The 27,956-nt window shown below is 42.9% G+C and overlaps 1 protein-coding gene across 1 annotated transcript; it reads right to left on the bottom strand.

Moving 5' to 3' along the window:
• Positions 1–131: 131 nt before the first annotated feature.
• LOC113891742 (protein lifeguard 2-like) lies at positions 132–21,917 on the bottom strand. The gene is made up of 9 exons (XM_027540192.1): positions 19,875–21,917; positions 13,158–13,236; positions 12,128–12,181; positions 11,026–11,116; positions 8,913–8,950; positions 8,737–8,824; positions 7,097–7,186; positions 4,594–4,641; positions 132–663 (listed from the first exon to the last, which is right to left on the bottom strand). The coding sequence occupies exons 1-9, from the start codon at positions 20,137–20,139 to the stop codon at positions 511–513; spliced, it is 906 nt and encodes a 301-aa protein (XP_027395993.1). The 5' UTR covers positions 20,140–21,917; the 3' UTR covers positions 132–510.
• Positions 21,918–27,956: the final 6,039 nt, after the last annotated feature.

The raw sequence follows: 27,956 nt of genomic DNA, 5'->3' as shown, positions 1-27,956 counted from the left end.
GAATTTACTTCTCCAGTCTGACTTGAACCCAAGAGAAAGGCAGACTTCTTTGGTTCACCTTACTCTTAAGTCAGATGGCAAAATATTCCCACCAAATGTCCACATCAAGAGAAGAGAATGGAGTAAATATAGGTTTCTATAATCAGCTTTATTCATGTAGACAGACATTGTTTACAGTTTTAAGTAGTACCTGGAAAACTTCAACAAAGTAATGAGCATCTTACAAATGTTTGTTAGTAAGTACTCATGATGAGTTTTATGTACTCATCTTTTAAATTTATAAAAATCAGAAAATGTCCACCAGAAAGTTTTGTAATGTAACACTGGAACTAAAAAATATATAACAGCTATAGCTACTGTCTACCAAATGCTTGCTTTCATTTGACAAGAAAAAAAAGTATTTTTGAAATTATTTTTTAAAATAGAGAGACTTATGGAGTGATAACCTCTGCAGTCTTCACAGCCGTCCCTCCTTCCCTCTCTTCAGCATGAGCCAGCCTTGCCATGTGACTACCGTCCCATTCCAATCAGTTGCAAAATAAAAAGGAAAAGGTTGATTATGTCCATGTAGATGTTCAGGGCAGCAAAAACATACTCTTCAGGGTCCAGGTCAGAATGATGATGGCGCCCTCCCACCATCAGCTGCACATCCATCACCAAGTACTTAAAGAAAAGAAAGAAGAATTAGCTACTTAAAGTGTACATTTTGATCAAAGAAGTGTCCTGAGATTACCTGGAAAGCATCTTACCATCAGTAAATACATCACTAAAAGTAAATTTGTAGCTAGAGATGTTATTCTTAGAGCCTCAATCATTCACAATCTCCCCAGGTTGGTGCTCTATCTATCAAAGCCAGCGCTTCACTCTCCTGAAGCCAGTAGGACCAAGTCTGTGACCCCTCCTTTCCTTCCAAGTCCAGAAACCTCTGTGCCTCTCGTCAGTGATGTGGACCAGGTGGGCTGATTGGACACAGAGAGAAACTACAAAATGCCCTGTGTTTGTGACTTTCCAGCATGTTCTCACTGAAAACAAAGAAGGAAGAGACAGATGGTTCCCTGACACCTACATTACCCAGAGCAGTAGTTCTGGACTCTCCTTTGGGTGATAGCATTTTTCAAAGCCTGACATTGGAGATGGCTTTGTGATCATGTCAGTATTTCCAAAATAGAGTGAGGAGAAGATTTATGTGTGGTTAAATAACCCCCAATTAAACGTCTTAGCTCAGCTGTGGTAGGTAAAATTACAGGCTTCTTAAACATCAAGAAGAAAGTCGGAGAGTCCTCTCACCCTTGTGTTTGTTGCAAAGTGAGCAAATGTGGGCAGCGCAAGTGCGTTAGAGGGAGGAAGGGAAAACAGGCAGCTCCTCGGGCCTTTCTATGCAGACTGTGGACTCGGAGTCCAGTGCCGTGAGGCAGCGGGGCAACCTTGGCACTACAGGGAGTTCTTGGGGTTTTAAAGATTCTTGAAAATAAGCTGTTTTATTTATTTATTTTTTTGAAAATAAGCTGTTTTAGAACAACAGCCACTATAGTGAAACCCATCCCCAGTAGTTCATGTTATCAGCTCTCCCCGGGTCCTGGTTCCCACTCAGGCTTCTAAGAATGAAGAGGGGAAGAGGAAAAAAGAACAGGAGGAAAAGGAAGAATTGGACACCTTCTAGGTAGCCTCTTATCCGTTCATGATAGACATCATCTCATATAAAGTGGGAACGACCTAGCTGAGGCAGGTGAGATTAACAGAGCCTCCAAGAAGGGAAGATCGCTCTGTGGCAAGTGGTAGAGAAGGGAGTCAAACCCGAGGCTGGGGGTTGCCAAGGCAGCTCCCTCACGTGGACCACTGAGTCCCATCCCACTTATCCTCCCCCTCCCAATGTCTGATTCCAGCAACTTTGTGCAGAAAAAGCTAGAATGAACCAACCACTCCAGTTTGCCCAGGGACTTCACGTGTCCTCAGTAACCCCTCAGTCCCAGGCAAACCAGGACAGTTGGTCATCCCTGAAAAAAGGCCCCCAGCAGCTGAGCTTCCAGCCTTGCCCCAGCCTCCATCTGTCACCCCGGAGTCCTGACTTCTATGGAAAAGTGCTTTTCTTTCTCCCTCCCCTCCAAGAACTGCTGACTTTATCTTATTTCTTCTTATAAGAGAGATAATGACTCCTAATCATTTCATGTGTTGGTAGTGAGGAGTGCAGAGTGCACCTCCCTGGTGAGGGTATGTGTTTGAAGGCAGACAGGGAAGTGGGAGAGGAAAGTGAGCTGGGATCAAGCTATTTGCCCCCTGGCCCCAGGGAAAGAGGACTCAGGACACCATGCCAGAGACAGCTAGCTCACGGGGAAGCCCTGATCAAGATTTGAAGCCCCAGGCACATTTAGGGGTTCAATGAACAGTCATAATAAGGTTGTAGGATACAAAGTTACTATACAGCAGTCAATTGATTTCCTATATGCCAGCAGTGAATGAGTGAAACTGGAGATTAAAGCACAAAAACATTTCCACTAGCATCCAAAAAAAACTAAATACTTAGATATAAATCTAACAAAATATGTACAAGAACTGTATGAGGAAAACTATAAAGCTCTGACAAATGAGATTAGGGAAGAACTAAATAAATGGAGAAACATTCCATGTTCATGGATAGAAAGACTCAATATTGTCAAATATCAGTTGTTCCCAACTTCATCTATAGATTCAACACAACCCCAGTCAAAACCCTAGCAAGTTATTTGGTGGATATTGACAGACCACTGCTAAAATTGATATGGAGAGACAAAAGACCCAGAATAACCAACATGATACTGGAGGAGAAGAACAAAGTTGGAGGACTGATGCTACCAGACAAAAACATTTACTAGAAAGTTGTAATCAAGATAAAGACTTAACGAATATATGGATCAGCAGAATAAAGAGCAAAGGCAATACTAGTCTCTTCAACAGATGGTGCTGAAACAACTGGGCATCCACATGCCAAAAAAAAAAAAAAGGATCTAGACACGGACCTTACACCTTTCACAAAATTGCTCATAACAGGGACTCCCTGGCGGTCCGATGGTTAGGACTCTGTGCTTCCACTGCAGGGGGCGCAGAATCAATCCCTGCTCAAGATCCTGCATACCACGCACCATGGTCAAAAAAATTAAATAAATAAATTTTAAAAAATAATGAATAATAGACTTATATGTAAAACATATAACTCCTAGGAGGTAGCATAGGAGGGAATCTAGATGACCTTTGGTATGGTGATGTTTTCTTAAAGTATTATCCATTAAAGAAGTAATGGATAAATTAGGCTTCATTAAAATTCGTATTTTCTGCTCTGTGAAAGACAATGTGAAGAGAATGATAATACAAGCTACAAACTGAGAGAAATTATTTGCAAGAGAAACATAAAGGACTGGTACCCTAAATATACAAAGAACTCTTAAAACTCAACAGTAAGAAAACAAACAACTTGATTACAAAATGGGCCAAAGAATTTAATAGACACCTCACCAAAGAAGATATATAGATGGCAAATAAGCATATGAAAAGATGCTCTACATCTTATGTCAACAGGAAAATGCAAATTAAAATAACAATAAGGTACCACTATGCACCTATTAAAATGGCCAAAATCTGAAATACAGATAACCTCACATGTTGGTGAGGACGTGGAGCAACAGGAACGCTCATATACTGCTAGAGGGGAATGCAAATATTGCGACCACTTCGGAATACTGTCTTACAGAACTGAACATACGCTTACTGTATGATCCAGTAAATGTGCTCCTTGGAATCTTCCCAAAGGAGCTGAAATCATCCGTCCACACAAAGACCTGCACACGGACGTTTGTAGTAACTTTATTCATAATTGCCAAAATTTGAGAGCAAACAAGATGCCCCTCAGTAGATGAAAGAGTAAGTTAATTGTGGTACACCCAGATGGTGGAATATTATTCAACATTAAAGAGAGATGAGCTACCAAGCCATGAGAAGACATGGAGGAATTTTAAGTGCACATGCTAAGTTAAAGAAGCCAATCTGAAAAGGCTTCATGCCGTATGATTCCTACTGTATGACATTCTGGAAAAGGCAAAACTTGGAAACAGTAAAATAACCTGATTAGTGGTTGCCAGGGGTTGGGGATCAGTTTGGAGGAGCAAAGAGGCTTTTTAGAGCAGTGAAAATACTCTGTATGGTATTACAATGATGGGTACGTATCATTATACATTTGTCCAAACCCGTAGAATGTAGAACACCAAAGAGTGAACCCTAATGTGGGTGATTGTGATATATCAATGTAGGTTCGTTCATCAATTGTAGTAAATGGTACACTTTGGTGGCAGATGTTGACACTGGGGATGGTGATACCTGTATGGAGGCTGGGACATCTCTATATCTTCCTTTCAGTTTTACCGTGAACCTAAAGCTACTCTAAGAACTGTCTTTATAAAAAGTAAAAAGGAGAAGGAAGAGGATGAGAAGAAAGAAGGAGCAAGTCAGCGGGAGGGCTTCCCAGTGAATTACTGACTCCGCTTGACTCCAGGCCTAGGAGAGGTCTTAAGGCCCTGTCAATGCACATGCATACTCTTTATCAAAGAAAGGGAGAAATGGACGTACGAGTGAGAAGATCACAGTTCCAAGTCCAGCATACAATAGATGCAACCACTGCAAAAAGAAAGGATACAACGATATGTTAAGAGCAAGATGGGGAACAACACAGGGGGTCACTTAGGTCACTGCTGTTAGATAAGATGCTTAGAAAGTCAAAGCTGTGGGGAAATTAGTTTTTCTTGAACATAGTCAGTCGACAGTATCAACTCAATTCCATTCAGCGAGGAGGTGAAAACTAGCTGTTATGTATATCAAGTCAGGGTCATCGAGCAAGTACTAAACATCTCGTGCATAGTAAGGCAAACGGGATATACTGAGTATGTTTCCTTTTTTGCCCCATCCACACAGCTCTTCTAGAAAAAGTGCCCTCCCCTCAGCTCAGGGAATATTGTGACCCTCACACAGCCTTGCTAGAGCTGATTGACAAGAGGTGGGAGCTGCCACTCCAACAGCAGTGACTCTCTTGACTGACCAGGAAGCTCTTACATGATCAGGATCATAGAGATCCTCTGGGCCAGGTGGAAATCAGTTCTCATGATAGAGGGATCCAGGCTGCCATTGGGTGATTAGCACTAGCTGGATTAGCTAGTGCTTTAAAGCTGAGATGACCAAGAAAGGGCAGTGGGGTTTCCATTTCTGTGAATTCTGGCTCTTCTTCCCATCTAGGAGCTCCATGAGAATCTCTGGGCCTTTGCCTTGAGCCAATCTGAGTGGTATGTGTTCCTTGCCACCAAAACAGCCCTGATCAGCATATGTGACAAATTGATCTAAATGCTGCAGAAGAGACTAAGGAAGTGGTGTGTACATCATCTGAGAAACACAATGGCATTCACTCCTCAGGATGAGAGATGGGGAACCTCTGCTAACCAGAGAAGGTTCTTGAGGAAAAAGAGAAACCAGGGGCCAGCAATACACTGCATGAGGACCCCTGTTCTCAGACTGAGCTGGGTGTGAGAAGACAGCTGGCACCTGCAGTCTGAAGGATTCAGAATTGCCAGGGCCCATCAGGCGTGCATGCTTAGCTGTCCGACTTCCATTTAATCATATGCTTAAGATTATATATTATTGGTATTTGTGACAGGAAATTTAGAATGCAAACTAGGGTTCATGTATCTAGTAGGAAATACAGTTTCTTAACTGCTCCTGAGTGGCATGGTAAAGATGTAAGGAAACCACCCACCACATAAATATGTGTATTATTACTACAGTATCTGTGCCACCATCAGTAACAATAAATGGAGAACTATGGCCTTTAAAGACATATCTATGACGTCTTTGAGTTTATCTCCAAAATCCAGGCAGAAATACTGATTCTATGTCTGAAGTCCATTTAGCAATGCCACTTGTTGCCACAGGAACTCTTTAATTCAGCAGCAGGACCAAGTTGGCCCTGGGGCTTTAGACAGATGGTCACAAGCCCCAGGCCAGTCCTCTGTGAGCCTGGCTTCCAGTAGGGTCTCCATACAGGGGCCACTCCAGGCCCCTACGAGACGTGGGGCCAGACCTTCTCATTCTGCCTCTCCACTTGCACACTGGACTCAGTCCACGGATGGTGTGCGTGGTGGAAAGGGTGTGACCGCCAGATCACACAGACCTCACTCTAACCCCACTCCTGTCATCTACTCCCTGGGTGCAGTGTGGAGTGTGAATTCTTTCATTTCTCTGAGCCTGTTTTCTTTTCTATAAGATTAGATGAGATATGTACTTTTCAGGAATGTTGTGAGAATTACCCTTGATGACTTTGTGAAAAACATATAGGCCTATGTATGATATCTAGTAAGAAGGCAATGAATATATTAAAGCAAAAAAAGAAAAAAGAATGGAAGGAAGAAAGCTGGAATTGGAAAACGAGGAGCTTCCTCTAGGCTGCTGCTGTCAGAAAAGCAAGCCCATCCATGCTTCCCATCTGTGCACCCTCGTTACTTCAGACAAGCAGCACCACGTAGGGAAGTTGGAATCTGATCTGCCCTGTGGGTTGGTCACCTCCGTGATCCTCTTAGGGGAGGACAGCTGCTGTCTCAGGTTGGAGCTCGATCTTCACACCCAGACCTGCTGTCAGTGGTCCCCCCACCACACTGGTGTGGCAGGCGACCTTGGAGACCTCCAGCTATGGGGAGGGGCATGTAATTGACCAGGGCCCTGGTGGCCGTGCAGTGCGACCCACTGCAGTTTCCTTCCTGGCTCATGCTTTCCCCTGTCCATCACTGATAGGGGGCAGCAGAGCCTTCCTGGGAGCCCCAGGACCCCCTGATGGGCTTGCCAAAGCCTCCTTAGACAGCTCGGCATCCAGCAAGCTCCCCTCTTACGGCCCTCTCCTCCAGGGGGCTCACGTGTGCTGTCGTGTTCTGATAGCTCTTACAGCCCTTGTCACCCCCACGCTCTTCGTAGACCTTTCTCCCACCAGTGTCTGTGCAAGTTTCACCCATCTGGTGTCTGCTTCACCACACAACCAGCACTTCACCTGATATTCTACCGGTCCTCTGAGGGTTTCAACGGAGGGCCCACTTACATATGCTCGAATGAAGATTAAGATAATTCCATAGATGATAAGTACGAAGAGTAAAACAAACAGCATTCCGTTTAGCAAAGTGAAATCCCACTGAGGAAACATAAAAAAAAAACACAAAAAACGATTCAATTATCATCCATAGGAATTTCAGGGTATTTAGAGATGTATCTCATACCCCCTAGGCAGAAACTGGCACATTTGCTAACAATGTACCCTGGCTAATCCCGAGAACCATGGAAATCCATTAGCCCTACACACTGAAAAATACTACAAAAAAGGTATCGTGCTTCTTCAGGAGAGAGAAAAGGTAAGGGATGGATGAAATAACAGAAGCCACAAATTTGCAGTTTTTGAAACTAGGTAATTGGCACATGGGGGTTTGTTAAAATATTCTATTTGTGTGTATATCTTTATAAAATTTTCCCTAATAAAAAATGTACACTGAATAAGTAGGATGTAAATTTGTAAGTATAGTATGATCATAATCATTCATATTTTTAAAAGCATGTGCATAGAATACATTAATGGCATTCAGTAGATGAAGATATTAACTGGGTACCTTTCTCACATTTGTATGTATCAATTTTAGTGTATACATTTCAGTAGAAATATATATACTAAGCTTTCAAAACTTCATGATCCTTTTGTAAACCTAAAATTTATTAATGTGCTTTTATAAATCAATAACCAAATCAGCTTAGAGAAGATTAGCATTTTTAAAAGAAAGAGGAATATGCATCTTCTGACCTGAAAAAAATTGGATTAGGAAGCAAAAGAAGATCCTCAAATCCAATGTGTTTTCTTGCAAGCGGGTTTTCCTAATTCCTCTATCTCCCTATATCACTCCCTGCCTTCAGCACACCAAGAGAATAAAGTACCAGGTCACCGAGGCTGGTTCTTGGGCCGGAAGCATCGGCAGCGCCTGGGAAGTGAACATTACTGAGCCCCAGCCCAGACCTTGTCTTCACAATTCCAGGCGTGGCGCTCAGCAGTCTATGTTTCACAAGCTCTCCAGGTGACCCTAATGTCTGCCAAGAAAATTCGTCTAGAGCTGTGCTTTCAATATACATGGCTAATAAGCACTGGAAATAGAGCTACTTCAAACTGAGATGGCTGCAAGTAGAAAGTACACACTGGATTTGAATTTTAGTTTGAAAAAAAAAGAATGTAAAATGACTACTTTTGTTATATTGATTAAATGTTGAAATAATAACCCTTCATATATATTGGGTTAAATGAAATATATCATTAAAATTAATTTTACCTGTTTCCTTTTACTTAAAATTTTTTCTGATGCGGACCATCTTTGTAAGTCTTTATTGAATTTTGTTACAGTATTGCTTCTGCTTTGTTTTCTCTTTTGTATGCAAGGCGTGCTCTCACAGCTCCCTGACCAGAGATGGAACCCACACCCCCTGCACGGGAAGGCGAAGTCTTAACCACTGGGCCTCCAGGGAAGCCCCTCTTACGTTTTTAGCAAGGTCACTAAGAAAGCCAGAAGGCAGAAGACGAGGGCTCGGTGGAGGTGAGGCCCACGGGAAGCAGCCAGCCGGGGGAGGGGGAAGCAGAGCGGGTCAGGAGGGGCAGGGGAAGACAGTCACACACTGCCTATGACAGAAAGCTGCTTCAGAAATACGTACTTTTGTTTGAAGAGCAAATAGACTGAGTGATAGCGTCACCAGAGCAGTCGCTGCTGTTGCCCATAACACTTCCTCGACGTGATAGAAGCTAAAACCAGAGACTGTGATTATTATTCACGTAACATTACAAGAAAAGCACGCACACACAAAAGAAAAAATGTGTATCAAAGACTTACACTGACACGGTTCCTAGCAGCAAACCTTGAAGAACTGTCTAAAAAACAAAATTCACAATAAATCAGAAGCCTGCTTCCCAAGGCGCCAAATCCAGAAGGGCTGCTTTGAGGTATGTGTGTTCTGCCAGGTTAGAGGGAACTAGCAGGAATATTCATGATCTTAGCGCACAAAGCTATAGGCTATGCCACATGGAAATAATGGAAATAAACATTTTCTTAATGTTCTCCCTAAGACTGACAAGAAAAAATTCTCATATGAGTAAAAAGTTCTTAGAATACAATAGTAACTTTCAGCATATTCAGTGAGTTAAACTGAAGGTGAAGGTAAAGGTGAAGTCGCTCAGTTGTGTCCGACTCTTTGCAACCCAGGGACTGTAGCCTACCAGGCTTCTCCGTCCATGGGATTCTCCAAGCAAGAGTACTGGAGTGGGTTACCATTTCCTTCTCCAAGGGGTCTTCCCGACCCAGGGATCGAACCCAGGTCTCCTGCATTCCAGGCAGACGCTTTAACCTCTGAGCCACCAGGGAAGCCCGAGTTAAACTGAATATGTTATTAATTAGGAATGTAGAAACCAAGGTATAAGCTTTATCTGTAGACCGTACTGTCATTAATCAAATGGGACCATCCACACAAATCTTAACATTTTATCAGAGCAGGATGTGCTATTTCTATTAACGCCTCAGCAACTGTTTCAGTACTGACCTTTCCCATAGTGCTTGAATGAGAACAAAATGTGTCAAACCTCAGATGTGGGATGAAGATTGAGACCTCAGTACCTGGGGGTGGGGCTGGAGGACACTTACCTACAAAGCACGCAGCTGCACTGGTAGGTGCCAATCCTCAACTCTGAAGTGGGCTGCACCGGGGCAGTGTGGGGACTGTATAGGGGTCCGAGGGTTCCCTTGGTCCACATGAACCAGGGATGGGGCAGCATGGGAGAGGGAGGAGCTGAGAACCAGAGGCAGTCAAGCCAGAGGATGAGACCAAGAAGGCAGTGATGGTATGCCTAAGCCCACAGTCGGGCTCCAGGACTGTCTGGCAGGGCACTGAGAACTGCAGTTGGCAGTGCTCCAGGGCCTGAGGACATTCCCAGCTGGCCAGATGCTCTGTCTTCTCCAGTGACACGAGGAAGCTATTCTTCCCAACATGTAATTCACATTAGACAATGCAAGATCCTCAGATTTTCAGGATGCAAGATGCAAGATTCTGAGTGCTGAGAAACACCGTTGCCCATGTATTCTTACTCACATTGACCACCAGGAGGCGCAGATCCAAATCTAAGCTGATCAAACTCAAACGCTCGGGACTAGGCATTTTGTGCACTAATCTCACCTCTGGCTTCATTTGCCTTTCCTTATTTTTCCTTCCATCAGATTTCCCCACCAACTTATCTTCTTACGTTGCGTGTATTTTTGTATTTTTATAAGCTACCTCAACACTGATATGGAACCAGGTGAGAAACAAATGAATTGGTGAGTAAATCTTCTCATGGAAGGGTGGTCAGCAGTTCGTGGGAGCAATTGCATAGAGTCTGACTTTCTTTCCAACTCACTGAAGCACAGTGAGATTTTCTCAGAGGAGCAAGGAATTTTCCTAAGAGGAGCAAATGCTTATTGTCAGTGAGTTCACTGCCTCCAGGAGGCAAGAGTGTTGGCCCAACTCGTATAAACATTAACAGAACAGAAACCTCAATTACAACATAGTCAGGAGACGTTGAAGTAGAAGTAAAATAAATTTTACAGAGAAAGTTACATTTCTTGCGCACAATTTGTGAACTAAATGTGGAACTCACTCTCCATAGCAAAATGAGTTTGTTGTGCCTGACAGAGGACAGTCAGGTTAACTGTCTTGGGAGACTCGGGAGCAGGCCTCTCAGAAGCAAGTTTGCCAGCCCAATGGAGTAGCCGAAGGTCCCCAAATTCTCTAGCTTGTTAAAAGGGTGTGGAGTCCACCTCATATGTAAGTTGACTTCAAAATTCATCCAAGAGAACATCTCACAAGTAATTTCAATCTTCTTATTCCATAGGAAGATTTTTCCACAAAAAAAGGAATAATGGGATGAAAATATATCTCAGAGGTGAATGACAACAGATGCTAAAGAGGTTTACTTACAAACAATCCCAGGAGAATGTAATTCGCAGGCACCTGGCGGCGGAGATTCCCACAGCAGGCGAGTACAATAAATACAACAAAAAAGGCCGGCCTGGGGAGAATTTAAAACCATGTGATATTTGCTTCCAGGGCTTATATCATGTGATATATTACAGGTAGAGAGATACAGAGATGTTTGATCTGATGATAAGTATTATAAAGAAAAATAAAGATTATTATCTTTACCTCTTTTTTTTTTTTTTTGGTTTTAAAACTAACCTTTCCATTGCCATCCACACACAGTTTGTGGGTTCTTCAAAAAATATTTTTACTTTGAAATAATTGTAGATTCACAGGAAATTGCAAAGGATCAGAGGTCCTGTGTAACCTTCCCCCAGTTGGCCCCCCATTTTACATATTTAAAGTAGAATACCCAAACCAGTATGTGACATTGGTATAGCGTGTATATATGTAATGCTATGTCATAGACCTGTGACACAAATCTGTGTGCAGATCCATGTAACCAGCACCACAATCAAGGTGTGGAACTATCTCATCATTAAACTATTGTACCATCCCTTTATGGTAACACACACACATATACACATGCACTCATAAAGCCCTAACTCCCAGCAACTACTAATTTGGTTGTTTTTCATCTCTATAATTTTGTCATTACAAGAATATGTTCAGTTCAGTTCAGTTCAGTCGCTCAGTCATGGTCCGACTCTTTGCGACCCCATGAATCGCAGCACGCCAGGCCTCCCTGTCCATCACCATCTCCCAGAGTTCCAACAAACTCACGTCCATCGAGTCAGTGATGCCATCCAGCCATCTCATCCTCTGTCATCCCCTTCTCTTGCCCCCAATCCCTCCCAGCATCAGAGTCTTTTCCAATGAGTCAACTCTTCGCATGAGGTGGCCAAAGTACTGGAGTTGCAGCTTTAGCATCATTCCTTCCAAAGAAATCCCAGGGCTGATCTCCTTCAGAATGGACTGGTTGGATCTCCTTGCAGTCCAAGGGACTCTCAAGAGTCTTGTTACCTTTACCTAATTTTCAATAAAGAACGTCAACTAATAGCTAGTAGAAAGAACACTTTTTATTTAATCCAATAATACTTACAAGAGTGTGTAAGTGAACCAAGGATTCTTGACCACCCAAGATCGTAAAGCCTTCCTGGTTAAAAAAAAAAAAAAAGATATTGTCTTACACAATAAGTAGTTTATTTTGCTAACTAGTATAATATTTAAGTATAAATTAAACAATCTCATGAGAAGAAAGGGGGAAAACCCTAAGTAGTTGACAATGACAGATGGGAAAGGAAAGAGTGAAACATATAACTGTTAAACTGTAAGATAAAGATAAACTGTATCTTACTTCTAAAAATAGGGTCATAAAAAGTACAGTCATAAGTAGTAAGTGAAATTTGCATAAATGCAAATGTCCCAGTGACGATTTTATTTTAAAATACTGAGATATGTATATAAACAAAAGTAATAAAATTCTCATGTATTTGTCTAAAATATAGATTTCCAAAGGATGAGTTTAATCAGTGATGGATCATACTCCCTGAAATAATTTCTGCATTTAACAGAGATCTAGCCTTCAAGGCCTTCACAATCTCACCTTTTTGCCTTTACTCGATTTTGTCTGTGGAAATAGCTCAGGGAAAATAAAAAAGAAAATAGTACCCAAAATAAGAGTAAGGGAAAAGTTTTTTGGCTTAGGAAGTTAAAGTGAAACTCTAGAAATCTACTAACACTTTGGTCTAGGAGTTGTCTCAGAAAAACAAAGCCATAGAAATGGTATATCCTATGAATGGTTGGACTTCTCAGGTGGCCCAGTGGAAAAGAACCCGCCTGTCAATGCAGGATACACAAGACATACAGATTCGGTCCCTGGGTTGGGAAGATCCCTTGGAGAAGGAAGTGGCAACCCACTCCAGTATTCTTGCCTGGAAAATCCCATGGATGGAGGAGCCTGGAGGGCTACAGTCCATGGGGTCACAGTCAGATGCAGCTGAGCACAGATACACATGAATGATTACGGAAAAAATAGATAATTTTTTAATGATCAAAATTCAGTGAAGCTAAATAGTGAGAATTAACATGGGCAACTTAATAGGTCATCTACATCAGTAATGAAGACCTACCAGAAAACAAACAGGCTGACGATTGCCCCAGTGATCAGAAGCTGAATGGACAGGAGGAATAACACTTTTACGATGAAAGCTGAGGAGACAGAAACTTATTTTTATGAGACAGTATTCAAAAGTAAAAGTATAAAGTGTAACTACCTATTTTTGACACTTAGTGAAATAAATTTCTCCTCTGATTTTCTTGAGGACAGGAGAGGGAGTGTGAGTTTAGAGCTGGCCAATGGTGTGACAGTACAACTCTGCAGAACTCTCAGAAAAGACTCAGTCCAGACTGTAAGAGGCATTTTAGTGGAGATCCAAGGGTTTATCCATAAGAGCCCCCACAATCTAAAGACCAAATTCAGGGGTTTGATTCCGTATTGTGCACACTCCATCCTCCTAAGGAACAAAAGTGACCTGAGAATCTCAGAATGTCGCCAGCCCATCCTTAGGGACCCAGCAGCATCCCTGCATAGACAGAGCCAGTGACGCACAGGGACTGCTGGGGGAGAGGGTGTTCACCCCTCTGCAGGGAGTCTGCAGGGCTGCTCCACCACTTTTCTCTCCCCCCTCCCTGTCTTTAGCAACTCCCTTCCCTCCTACTTGTGCAGAAACTGCATAATCTGACTAATGCTAAGTATAACCAAGGAGTTTCAAGCAAGTGGCATGCCAAAGCGGAGTTCAGGGTGTGTTAGCATCTATGTTTACTTCCAGCTAACTACATGGGTTTTTCCAGAGCCCTCCGAATATGGCATTGGTAATGACCATTTGCTTCTCTGTGGGCTTCTCCCAACTTATCCCATCACTATGGACGGTGACTGCAGCCATGAAATTAGAAGACGCTTGCTTATTGGAAGGAAAGCTATAACAAACCTAAACAGTGTATTAAAAAGTAAAGACATCACTTTGCCAACAAAGGTCCATATAGTCAAAGCTGGTCTTTCCAGTAGTCATGTATGGATGTGAGAGTTGGACCATAAAGAAGGCTGAGCGACAAAGAATTGATGCTTTCTAACTGTGCTGAAGAAGACCCTTGAGAGTTCCTTGGACAGCAAGATCAAACCAGTCAATCCTAAAGGAAATCAACCCTGAATACACATTAGAAGGACTGATGCTGAAGCCAAAGCTCCAATACTTTGGTCACCTGATACGAAGAGCTGACTCATTAGAAAGGACCCTGATGCTGGGAAGGATTGAAGGCAAAAGGAGAAAAGGGTGGCAGAAACTGAGATGGTTGGATAGCATCACAAATTCAATGGACATAAACTTGGACAGACTCTGAGAGTTAGTGGGGGACAGGGAAGCCTGGCATGCTTCAGTCCCTGGGGTTGCAAACAATCGACTTCGTGACTGAACAACAATCCCAATTTTAAAAGGAAAAAAAAAGAATGCTGCTTAAAGTTGACTTATAGGATTGTCAATGTGTCCTTCTGCTGGGCAGCTTCTGTGCATTGGAAGTGTGACAATAAAGAAATAGCACTGAGATATGCCAGAACATATATCCCCAAGTGTGTGTGCTACTGCATTAAAGTATCTACTTGCTGCTGCTGCTAAGTCACTTCAGTCGTGTCCGACTCTGTGCGACCCCATAGACGGCAGCCCACCAGGCTCCCCCGTCCCTGGGATTCTCCAGGCAAGAACACTGGAGTGGGTTGCCATTTCCTTCTCCAATGCATGAAAGTGAGAAGTGAAAGTGAAGTCACTCAGTCGTGTCCGACTCTTAGCGACCTCATGGACTGCAGCCCACCAGGCTCCTCCGCCCATGGGATTTTCCAGGCAAGAGTACTGGAGTGGGTTAAATCCACATCTAGTATGTATCAAGAACTATAAGAGAATAGGTACTAAATGTGACCCAGCCTTATTAGACTAGACCATATGGATCAATGAAATAGAATTGAGAGCCCTAAAACAGTCCCTTACATTTGTGGAACTGACCACAAATGTGGCCAATTGATTTCTAATAAATATACTAAGACAATTCAGTGGAGAAAGATGCGTCTTTTGAGCAAATGGTGCTGGGACAATTGGACATATGCATACAAAATGATGAATTTGGGCATATCACACACACATACACACAAAGACTAAACATCGATCATAAACATAAACAAGAAATATAATTCTTGGAAGAAAGTATAGGTGTAAATCTTTGTGAGCATGGATTAGGCAATGTTTTCTTAGATAATGATACCTAAAACACAAGCAAAGGGGAAAAAAAAGTTGGATTTCATCAAAAGTGGATTTGAATCCCCCTGGTGGTCCACTGGTTAAGTATCTGCCTGCATGCAGGGGACACCGGTTCGATCCCTCGTCCAGGAAGAGTCCACATGCTGTGGGGCAACTAAGCCTGTGCACCAACTAAGCTACCGAAGCCCCTGCATCTAGAGCCCAAGCTCTGCAGCAAGAGAAGCCACCGCAACAACAGAGTAGCCCTCACTTGCCATAACTAGAGAAAGACCATGGGCAGGAATGAAGATCCCACACAGCCAAAAATAATAATAATAAATTAATTTAAAAAAAAGAATTCTCACTTAAAAAAAAAGGCAAAAGCTTTGTGCTTCAAATGACACCATCAAGAAAGTGAAAAAAAAAAATCCCACAAACTGGGAGAAAGTATTTGCATATCATGTATCTGTAAAGTGATCTAGTACATGAAGAACACTTACACTCCAATTACAAGAAGACAAATAAGAATTTATAATGGGCAAAGCCTGTGTAGTTCCCTCCCACACTGACGCTGGGCTTGGCCACATGACATGTTGGCCAGTGAAACATTAGCACTGGCTTGACTAGCAAAAGCTTCATCAACTGCTTACACACTGGGGCTTGTCCATCTGGTCTACCTCTTCTTGGGACCCAGTTCCATGTGATGAGAAATTCAAGGCAAAAGAAGAAAACTAACAACCAACACAAAGTTCTATCCATGTCAGGGAGTCATAAAGGCCATTGGTGACTCAGCTGCCAACTAGAGTTTCAAAAGGCATCTTTCCAGTAACAAGGTAGAGGGTGAGGGCCATGGGAAGACAGCAATGAAGTTTGAAGCTCAGAGTCCATCATCAAGTCATCCAGGTCCTAAGAAGGCCTCAGTTCAGTTCATTCACTCAGCCGTGTCTGACTTTGCAACCCCATGGACTGCAGCAGGCCAGGCCTCCCTGTCCATCACCAACTCCTGGAGTTTACTCAAACTCATGAACATTGAGTTGGTGATGCCATCCAGCCATCTCACCCTCTGTTGTCCCCTTCTCCTCCCGCCTTCAATCTTTCCCAGCATCAGGGTCTTTTCAAACGAGTCAGCTCTTCACATCAGGTGGCCGAAGTATTGGAGTTTCAGCTTCAACATCAGTCCTTCCAATGAACACTCAGGACTAATCTCCTTTAGGATGGACTGGTTGGATCTCCTTGCAGTCCAAGGGACTTTCGAGAGTCTTTTCCAATACCACAGTTCAAAAGCATTCACTCTTTGACACTCAGCTTTCTTTATAGTCCAAGTCTCACATCCATACATGACTACTGGAAAAACCATAGCCTTGACTAGATGGACCTTTGTTGGCAGAGTAATGTCTCTGCTTTTTAATATGCTGTCTATGTTGGTCATAACTTTCCTTCCAAGGAGTAAGTATCTTTTAATTTCATGGCTGCAGTCACCATCTGCAGTGATTTTGGAGCCCAGAAAAATAAAGGCAGGCACTGTTTCCCCATCTATTTGCCATGAAGTGATGGGACCAGATGCCATGATCTTAGTTTTCTGAATGTTGAGCTTTAAGCCAACTTTTTCACTCTCTTTCACTTTCATCAAGAGGCTCTTTAATTCTTCACTTTCTGCCATAAGGGTGGTGTTATCTACATATCTGAGGTTATTGATATTTCTCCAGGCAATCTTGATTCCAGCTTGTGCTTCTTCCAGCCCAGCGTTTCTCATGATGTACTCTGCATATAAGTTAAATAAGCAGGGTGACAATATACAGCTTTGATGTATTCCTTTTCCTATCTGGAACCAGTCTGTTGTTCCATGTCCAGTTCTAACTGTTGCTTCCTGACCCGCATACAAATTTCTCAAGAAGCAGGTCAGGTGGTCTGGTATTCCCACCTCTTGAAGAATCTTCCACAGTTTATTGTGATCAACACAGACAAAGGCTTTGGCATAGTCAGTAAAGCAGAAATAGATGTTTTTCTGGAATTCTCTTGCTTTTTCGATGATCCAGAAGATGTTGACAATTTGATCTCTGGTTCCTCTAACTTTTCTAAAACCAGCTTGAACATCTGGAAGTTCATGGTTCACGTATTGCTGAAGCCTGGCTTGGAGAATTTTGAGCATTACTTTACTAGCTTGTGAGATGAGTGCAATTGTGCAGTAGTTTGAGCATTCTTTGGCATCGCCTTTCTTTGGGATTGGAACAAAAGGTGACATTTTCCAGTCCTGTGGCCACTGCTGAGTTTTCCAAGTTTGCTGGCATATTGAGTGCAGCACTTTCACAGCATCATCTTTTAGGATTCGAAATAGCTCAACTGGAATTCCATCACCTCCACTAGCTTTGTTCGTAGTGATGCTTCCTAAGGCCCACTTGACTTCACACTCCAGGATGTCTGGCTCTAGGTCAGTGATCACACCATTGTGATTATCTGGGTTGTGAAGATCTTTTTTGTACAGTTCTTCTGTGTATTCTTGCCACCTCTTCTTAATATCTTCTGCTTCTGTTAGGTCCATAACATTTCTGTTCTTTATTGAGCCCATCTTTGCATGAAAAGTTCCCTTGGTATATCTGATTTTCTTGAAGAGATCTCTAGTCTTTCCCATTCTATTGTTTCCCTCTATTTCTTTGCACTGATCACTGAGGAAGGCTTTCTTATCTCTCCTTGCTGTTCTTTGGAACTCTGCATTCAAATGGGTATATCTTTCCTTTTCTCCTTTGCCTTTAGCTTCTCTTCTTTTCACAGTTATCTGTAAGGCCTCCCCAGAGAGCCATTTTGCTTTTTTTCATTTCTTTTTATTGGGGATGGTCTTGATCCCTGTCTCCTGTACAAGTGCATGAACCTCCATCCATAGTTCATCAGGCCCTCTGTCTATCATATCTAGTCCCTTAAATCTATTTCTCACTTCCACTGTATAATCATAAGGAATTTGATTTAGGTCACACCTGAATGGTCTAGTGGTTTTCCCTACTTTCTTCAATTTCAGTCTGAATTTGGCAATAAGGAGTTCATGACCTGAGCCACAGTCAGCTCCCGGTCTTGTTTTTGCTGACTGTATAGAGCTTCTCCACCTTTGGCTGCAAAGAATATAATCCATCTGATTTCGGTGTTGACCATCTGGTGATGTCCATGTGTAGAGTCTTCTCTTGTGTTGTTGGAAGAGGGTTCTTGCTATGACCAGTGCGTTCTCTTGGTAAAACTCTATTAGCCTTTGCCCTGCTTCATTCTATACTCCAAGGCTAAATTTGCCTGTTACTCCAGGTGTTTCTTGACTTCCTACTTTTGCATTCCAGTCCCCTATAATGAAAAGGACATCTTTTTTGGGTGTTAGTTCTAAAAGGTCTTGTAGGTCTTCATAGAACCGTTCAACTTCAGCTTCTTCAGTGTTACTGGTCGGGGCATAGACTTGGATTACTGTGATATTGAATGGTTTGCCTTGGAAATGAACTGAGATCATTCTGTTGTTTTTGAGGTTGCATCCAAGTTCTGCATTTCAGACTCTTTTGTTCACTATGGTAGCTACTCCATTTCCTCTAAAGGATTCTTGCCCACAGTAGTAGATATAATGGTCATCTGAGTTAAATTCACCAATTCCAGTCCATTTTAGTTCACTGATTCCTAAAATGTTGATCTTCACTCTTGCCATCTCCTGTTTGACCACTTCCAATTTGCCTTGATTCATGGACCTAACATTCCAGGTTCCTATGCAGTATTGCTCTTTACAGCATCGGACCTTGCTTCTGTCACCAGTCATATCCACAGCTGGGTGGTGTTTTGCTTTGGCTCCGTCTCTTCATTCTTTCTGGAGTTATTTCTCCACTGATCTCCAGTAGCATATTGGGCACCTACCAACCTGGGGAGTTCATCTTTCAGTGTCCTACCTTTTTGCTTTTTCATACTGTTCTTGGGGTTCTTAAGGCAAGAATACTGAAGTGGTTTGCTATTCCCGCCTCCAGTGGACCACATTTTGTCAGAACTCTCCACCATGACCTGTCCATCTTGGGTGGCCCTACACGGCATGGCTTAGTTTCTTTGAGTTAGAAGAAGTTAGAAGAAGCCCTAAGCGTGGCATATTGTTTTCTGGGACCTACAGCATTTGCCTTGAATTGCTTAACTTCCAACCTCATATTTCATGAAAGAAAAAAAATTCTCATTTATTTAAGCCATAGGTTTTTGGATTTCTGTTACACCTGAATGTATTTCTGATATAGAATTAATATGTAGGGCTCTGAATTAGTATTCTTTAAAACTAAAGACAGTATCATGGTATCGCTTTGTATGTAAGTTAAGACAGTCTGTGTTCAATGACTAATTCACATTTCTTAAGAAAACCACAATTTATTCACCATAATATGTCTATCATGAGTTTATGAATGCCTTGGAAAACTTGGGGAGCCATGTGTTCTTACATATGTCCTGTTTCATGGTAAAGCATGATGGGAAAAACTAAAGGCAAATTTAAATCCTACAACCCACCCTGTGGAAATATTTTAAGAGAACTTTTGCTGTTCTCTTCCAAAAAGGCCATTTCTTTATTCTTACCTCTGCGGACAGCTGTTTCTGAAAATGGGCCAGGGTTGTTGTCGTCTGTAGTAGTCTCTGGTGAAATCTGTACCACATAGGTATCTGCTCGCCTGTCAGCTCTTGAGTGTGGATTTCCATGAGCTTGTCGTGGCTCCTGAGTTGAAGGTGCAGTTCCATAGGACCGAGCAGACTTGCCCCCAGTATAAGGATCTGCAGCTTTCCGAACCAGATGCTGATGATCTCCAGAACTAAAGTCTATTGGTTCACTGACCTCCAAGTCCATTTTCCTGGAGAGGGAACACTGTTATTCAGGTCCTTATGAGTGTACCACTACCACCTTAGCAACTTCATAACATCAGACGATGTTTTTTCTTTATTTTAACTCCCTTTGCTCTGTAGTTTCCAAGTCATTGCTCCACACATACTGGTTGAATAAATGATGAACAAATAGTTTTAATATGAGAACTATAGACTAAAATAACTTTATTTCTATTATGAAAGGAATATATTTATAGATTTATTCTGCAGTGAGTGAATAAAGTCCCTCTTACGTTGAGTTGCCCTTGTCACCTTCGCCCTTAAAGAGCTTGCATTTTGGGAGAGAAGATAATCAAATAAGCAATTATATAAAAGGCAATAGAAGTAGGGCCAGAAACATGGAGGATATTATGAGAGTAACAAAGTGTCGAAGAAGATGCAGGGAGTAGAAGAGGCGGTCAAGAGCCTCCAGAGAAAGTGAGGTTTAAGCCGAGGTGGGGAGATGAGGAGTCAGTCAGGTAAAGAGGTAGGGGAAGGTTTTCTGAGGCAGAGGAGTCTGTCTGGACCAGGACTGGAGGAAGCAGAGAGGCAGGTTCCAGAAACTGAAAGAAGTTCATGTGGATGGAATTAGGGAGTTGGAAGGGGAAAGCAGAGTGAGGTTAGAAACAGGAGAGTGGAGGGGGCAGATTGCTGTGGGGCTGGCAAGTCAAATTCATCCTGAAGGCCTTGGTTGAATAGTGGTCCCCCAAAGCAATGCACGCCAGTATTCTTGCCTGGAAAATCCCATGGACAGAGGAGCCTGGCGGGCTATAGTCCATGGGTTCACAAAGAGTCGGACACAACTTAGAGACTGGGCACGCCCGCACACAGGTATCCACGTCCTAACCCCCGAACCTGTGAACCGGTTACTTCGTGTGGCAAAAGAAACACTGCAGGCGTGAATAAGTTAAGGAGTGTGAGGTGGGACTATCTGGGTGGACCCAACTGATTTACAAGGGTCCTGATCACCATACTTATAAGAGGAAGGAGGGTCAGCGTCAGGAAGGAGACGGGAGGAGAGCAGCACAGGCCAGAGGGATTCAGCGGCTGGCTATGAAGGTGGAGGAAGGGGCTGTGAGCCAAGAGATGCAGGAGGCCTGTAGGAGTCAGAAAGGGTCAGGGAATGTATTCTATTTGTAGGAACGTATCTTGATTTTAACCTAGTGAAACTTATTTCTGACCTCTGACTTCCAGAACTCTAAGATCACAAATTTTTGTGTTGTTTTAAGGTGTTACATTTGTTGTAATTTGTGTCCGGAGCAATAAGTAATTAATACAATGGGGAGATCGCTGAAAGTTTTCCAGCAGGAGGTTGTGGGGATCTGACTAGAAAGGTTACAGGAAGCGCAGTGTGGAGAGTGGACCCGAGGAAGCAAAAGTGGAAGCAGAGACCAGAAATCCAGTAAGAGACTATGGCGGGCTTTGCCACAGCACTCCTCAACAGAACAGAGTTCTCAGAAAACTAGTACCACGCAGACCATTTATGGCAAAGGAACAGGCCCCCATTCACCTCTTGGGGACATGCAGACTCAGGCAGGCCCCTGCTAGTGGTCCCCTGCCCCACAAGGAACCATGGAAATGTCTGAGGAGATGAATGAGATGGTGAGGGCTTGGGCAAACCATGGACCAGGGGAGGCAGACTCTCTTGTATACAGTTATCCCTTCTTCTCAAATTAATCTCTAAATTTACAAAACGTATTGAAATTTTTTTCAGTACTTAAAAACATAACTCTAAAGCTCCCCAGAAAGAGTAAATGTGTGAGAATAATCAAGACAAAATTTGAAAGAGGATTTTGGGTAAGAGGGAAAATGGAATAAAAATATAATAAAGTTAAATAATTAAAAGTGCAGTGTTCACAGGGCAACAGATAAATGGATCAACAGGATGGAAGAGATTCAAGAAATAGAATCATGTATGTAAGAATTTAATATTTGGTAAAGGTGGTATTTCCATTGTCTCGTGGTATTAGAACAATTAGCTATTCTTGGAAAACAAAGTTTAATAGCTATTTCACATCTTTTACAATAATTCATTGCAGATTAATGAAAGATTATAATAAATGTTAATAGCCAAATAAGAAAATATCAATGAAATTTGTATAAGCCTTTATAAGAATGATACCATGAAACAAATGCTTGACAGGTCTGGGGTACAGGAACACTTCAAATATCATCATAAAAAGATACCAACAAATCTGAAGTGAAAAATTCTGAAAATAAAATTTGCAATATTTACTATAATGTAAAAAGAACTTTTTAACATGGAAAAGGTGAGCAAGTCAGTAGAAGGATGGGAAAGGAACATAAGTAAGCAATTCATACAGGAAATTTAAATGGTCAATCAACTTAGGAGACCACACCTCACAAATAGTCAAAGAAATGCAATCGTGAAATGTTTTTTTTGTTTGTTTAGCATAAAAGTCTGTTAAAACTAAAAAGAGAATTCTCAGAATTGCAAGGATGTGGAGAAATGGATAAGCCAGGGCCACATTATGACTGGTAAGGGGCCTATACATATTTGGCTTCCTGGGTCCTACCTCCATAATAAACTATGAAGGAGTTTTTTTTAACGGTTTCATTAGTATAAAAAATATAATCCAGGCTGGATTCACTGTATATTTTATATTCACTATTATTGTATTCATTTTTCTCCTCATTTTAAAAGAAATTTTAAAAGTTTTCATAACCCCCAAAACTATTGTGGGCCCTCGGCAATGCATCTTCTGTGTCCAGTGGCTAAATCAGCCCTAACATAATTTCACAGGAGTTGGCAGGTGTGCAGACTTTTTTGGGTGAGTAATTTGGCAACATTAATCACAATTTAAAATGTGTGCCACTTTAGACACAACAGTTATATTTTTAGGAATTTCCCTCATAAAAATACCCACACAAACAGGCAACAATACATGTGTAAGGAAGTTCATTATATCAGTCACTGTAACTCCAAAAAATTTAAAACAGGCTAAATATCCAACATCAGAGGAATGGGTTATCACTAACACAGCAGAATTGAAGGATATGCTGAATTGTATGAATTTTTATAATGAAAACTTATTATTTATATTAAAAAGATAGTTTCATTTCCTCGGGTAAATAAAATATTTCTCTTTTTGATAAAATCCGAACTCCTCTGAGGAACACAGTCTTCACATACAGCTGAGAAAGGTTAAAAGATGCTCAAACAACCAAGTTGGTTCCCCAGCCATCCCGCAAATCAGAAGGTGGAGAGGCAGCAAGATTCGAAGAGCTCTCGAGACCAAAACCAAAGGAACAAGAGTCAAAGACAGCTGAGGTTGCCTTATAGACTACAGCGGTTGGATACCTGAATCCCACAACGTGGCTTTCACCCAGTCCTCAAAGAGCCGTGTTGGCTCCTGAGCCAGCAGTCATTCGAAGGGCAGGCAGGCACGGGTGCGAGTACCGAGAAGCAAAGTTCTGAGTGACAGTTAGGGGAGTGGCAGTTGGAGGCCGGGGTGGGCCAGGACCCCCGCTGCCTGGCAGATGGGCTCTGAGTCAGGTCCCTCTGCTGGGCCCTTGGTGGCCGGTGATGGCCAAGGCACTCCATGCTGAGTCTCAGGGACGCCTGTTCTGCCATCTCCAAACTGATTCCGCGTCAAGAAGGGTCCCGAGGCCTTAGCAGAGGCAACCAGAAGACAAGGTGTCCTCCTCACCACATCATCACCTTTTCCCAAACAGGAGGAAGATGCTTAGGAAGCTCCACCAGGGATCCCGCATGGTTATTTCAAATAAGGAAGACTCGTTTGTGATCCAGCTGGTGCTGAGTGGTGGATGATGATGTTAATGGGCAACTTGAGTGCCCACTGTGGTGCAGGGGGATGCCTGCTCAGACTGCAGGCCAGGGAGGAGCCAGGGAGGCCGGGTGCAGGCTGGTTGGTGAGGGAAGTCAACCGATGAGGTGGGGGCAGTGAGGAGGGGAATGGGCGCAGGCACCGCCTGGAACCGAGGCTGTTCATTCAGCTGAGAAAAGGCTGACTGATATGTTAATCCACACACATTAGACTGCTAATCGATGCCTACCTACTGAGTGCAGGCTTCCTGGGTAGCTCGGTGGTAAAGAACCCGCCTGCCAATGCAGGAGACTTGGGTTCAATCCCTGGGTTAGGAAGGGCACCTGGAGGAAGAAATGGGCAACCCACTCCAGTACTCTTGCCTGGGAAATCTCATGGACAGAGGAGCCTGGCAGGCTGCAGTCCATGGGGTTGCAAAGCGCTGGACATGATTTAGTGACTAAACAACAACAACAAACAATGCAAGATGTGGGGAGGTAGAAGAAACACAAAGAGGAAAAGGGCAGACTTCCTTTCCTCAACATGCTCCTGGTGCAGTGGAGGAGACAAGGGTACGAAGGTGCACCCTAGGGTAAGAGGAGGGAGAAGGCACCGCAAGGAACAGCTCCTTAGTTCGGTAGGGGCGGGGGAGGGCTGTGACTCCTGGCATGAGGTTTCCTGGAGGAAGTGATGCCTGAGCTGATTCTGGGAAGATGGATAGGGTCCTTATGACACCTTGAGAGGACCCATATTCCCGGTAAGGAGAACACCCTGAACTGAGGCAATGGCGTGGGAACAATGGGGCCCCACACACAGAACAGAGAGAAAGTTCTGGGTTATTGCACAGAAGGTGTGACTGCAGAGGGAGACAGGGCTGCCATGACACCCCTCCTGAGGATTGAAGACGAGGTCAGCAGGAACACCTGCCCTGGCCCTCTCTCTTCTGGCAGTTCCATAGGTCTCACCCTGTCCAGTCCACACACATTCTTTCTCTAGTTTGTCAATGTTAATAGGCAACTTGAGTTAATTACACTTTTTCCAAGACTGTAGGTGGGGGAGAGGGGTATACATTTGACCAACCTGGTCAAAAGAATGCCTCCTCCTGTCTTATTAGCCTTAGGACTGGCATGAAATCAAGCAGTGACCAGGCAGAAGAGTTGTTACCACCTCACTTGTGCTAACTCACTGAATCCTCCCACTAACCCAGGAGGTGTGCTCTCTCATTACCCTCATTTGACAGGCAGGTAAAGGAGACTCAGGGGCTGTGTGCCCTTGAGGTATGCAGGACAAGGGTGTGGTTGGACAAGGAACTCTGCCTTCCAAACGCAACCAAGATACAAAATGTGGTGAACTGCATCTGTTTGAAACAGGCCCTGGAATATATTTTATGCATTTTTAAAAAGAGTTTTAATTAATGTAGCATGCAGCACCTAAATCATGCAAATTAGACCACACGTTGACAATGATAATCCCCCGGGGAGCTCAGCTTTATTTCTTTCCCATAGTGTGAATGTTAAGATCTTGGGAGGTATTCATTTTTGTGTTCACAGCTTGCACACTCACAAACATACATACAGACAGACACATTCCACCTGCAGAATTTTCTCATACATCCCATAGGCACCAAATCGTCTCTTTCCCCTGAGTCCAAGCTAGGTCTCTCGCTCTCCTTCTGTCAATCTGAGATCTCCCGTGGTGCCTCAGGGAGCCCCGGCCTGGCCAGTAGTGGCTCCGGCTCTTGCTGAGGCGCCCATGAGGGAGCAGGACTGGGTCAGAGCTTTCACTGACAGTGTCATCCTGAATCCTTCTCTCCCGCCCATTTCTCTCACCTCCCAACTTGACCCCACCCCCTCCCCCTACCCATTACCTAGTCCTATTTCCCCTTGCAGCACACTGGTCTATTCTGTTAACACTCCAGTACATCTGCAGAGGAGCTTTGAGACACTATAGCTTTGCTGCTTGGAAGACAAGCCCTAGGTTTTGACTGAGAACTATGTGCCAGGCGTGATAACTGATCAAATCTTGCTGCAGCCCTGGGGTGGGTCATACCCTCCCCAATTTACAGACAAGGGACTGAGATGCTGAGAGGAGGTCTGCTTGCCAGTCCTTGACTAGATACTGTCTGCTGTGACCTGCCACCTCCAGCTGGCAGAGGATTTTTAGGACCAAGAAACCACCAATTTCCTTCTTTTCCTTTTGAAACTTTTTCCTCTTTTTAAAAATAAAAGTAACACAGTGTGGTAAGAAATATTTCAAATGATAAAAAGGTGCAAACAAAAGGCCACATATTGTGTGATTCCATTTACACAAAATGTCCAGAACAGGCAAATCCACAGAGAAAGAAAGTAGATTAGTGGTTGGGGGAGATTTGACTTAACCCTTTGACTACTTAATGGTTACTTAATGGATAGTTTCTATCTGGACTGATGAAAATGTTCGAAAATTAGATAGTGGTGATAGTTGTACAAATCTGTGAATATATTAAAACCCACTGAATTGTATACTTTAAAATAAAAGGGTGGACTGTTTTGTGTAGCTAAAGCTGTTATAAAAGAAAAAAAAGGGTGTAAAAAGAAAAGTGTAAGCCTGCCTCACCACCTCTGTGCATCAATTAGCAACAATTTTTTTCCTGAATAACTAAAACAGGTACACACCATGTACACAGATATTTAGTTTACATACAGTGATCATGTTCTATGCACTGTCCTATACATTGCTTTTTCCCCTCTGAAAATTTATATCTGAAATCTTTTCATATCAGTAAATATTAATAGAAGAGCTTTGGTTTCCCATCTCACTGAGAATAAAATCCGAAGTCCTTTCTTTGGCTGACATGATCTTGCTGCCAAAGTCTGACAAAAATATTACAAGAAAGGAAAATTATAAGCCTATCTCACTCATGAACATAGATACAAAAATCTTAAATATTAGTAAAGTAATCCAGCAATATGTGAAAAGACAGTACACAATAGCCAAGCTAGATTCATTCCATTAAGTGGCAGTATTAACATTCAGAAACCTGAATTCACATTATTAACAGACAAGAAAAAGCAGGACTTGCCTGGTGGTAAAGTGGATAAAAATCTGCCACCAATACCGATGACACGGGTTCGATACCTGGCCTGGGAAGATCCCACAGACAACGAAGCCCATGTACCACAACCACTAAGCCCAAGCTCTAGAGCCCATGAGCCACGACTGTTGAGTCCACATGCCGTAACTATGAAGCCTGAGCACTCTAGAGCCTGCACTCTGTGACAAGAGCAGCCACTGGGCAAGGAGGAGCCCATGCACAGCTGGAGGGCAGCCTCCACTCCACAGCTAGAGAAAGTCCACACGCAGCGGCAAAGACCTGACAGAGGAAAAATAAACGATTTTTCAGAAAGGAGGAAAAGCATTATGATCATCTCATACAGAAAACTGTTGGATAAAATTCTACACATTCATGATGAAAACAGGGATAGATGGGACCTTCCTTACCCTGACAAAGGGAAGCCACAAAATCTATTAAAAATCAGTATAGTGGTGATCTCTGGATAAAGAGCATGTGAGGGGCTAATGTTCTATTTCTTGATTTGGTTGGCCCAGTGCAATGACTTTGTGATAAGCTGTATTTAGATGCATTTGGATACTTTACAGTATGTGTATTATACTTAATTTTAAAAGGTTGTAAAAATTTTTTTTTAAAAACAAAGGAAAAAATGTGGTTCTTTCTGATGGTCTCAGAAGGGTAGAGGGTGTAACCAGGAGCTATGGGAGCTGACAAGGACAGGAGATGGAGATGTTGGAATGAGGAGGAATGGAGAAAAGAGGACACTGAATGGTTATACATGTGGATGTGGGTCCCAGACAGGATGGTGTCTCTGGTGGAGAGGAACCTGGTGAGTCAGGGGCCAAAGTTTTCCGTGAATGAGAGGCAGTAATCTCACAGGAGGTGGTGCGAACACAGGTGTACTAGCAGCAGAGATATATTAGGAAGCATAGAATTTAATATCTAGATGCCTCTCACAGAGCA

Source organism: Bos indicus x Bos taurus, chromosome 4 (assembly GCF_003369695.1).
Source record: "Bos indicus x Bos taurus breed Angus x Brahman F1 hybrid chromosome 4, Bos_hybrid_MaternalHap_v2.0, whole genome shotgun sequence".
Taxonomy (NCBI): Eukaryota; Metazoa; Chordata; class Mammalia; order Artiodactyla; family Bovidae; genus Bos; species Bos indicus x Bos taurus.
The sequence above is the reverse complement of the archived record's forward strand: the minus strand, read 5'-3'. Positions and strand labels throughout refer to the sequence as shown.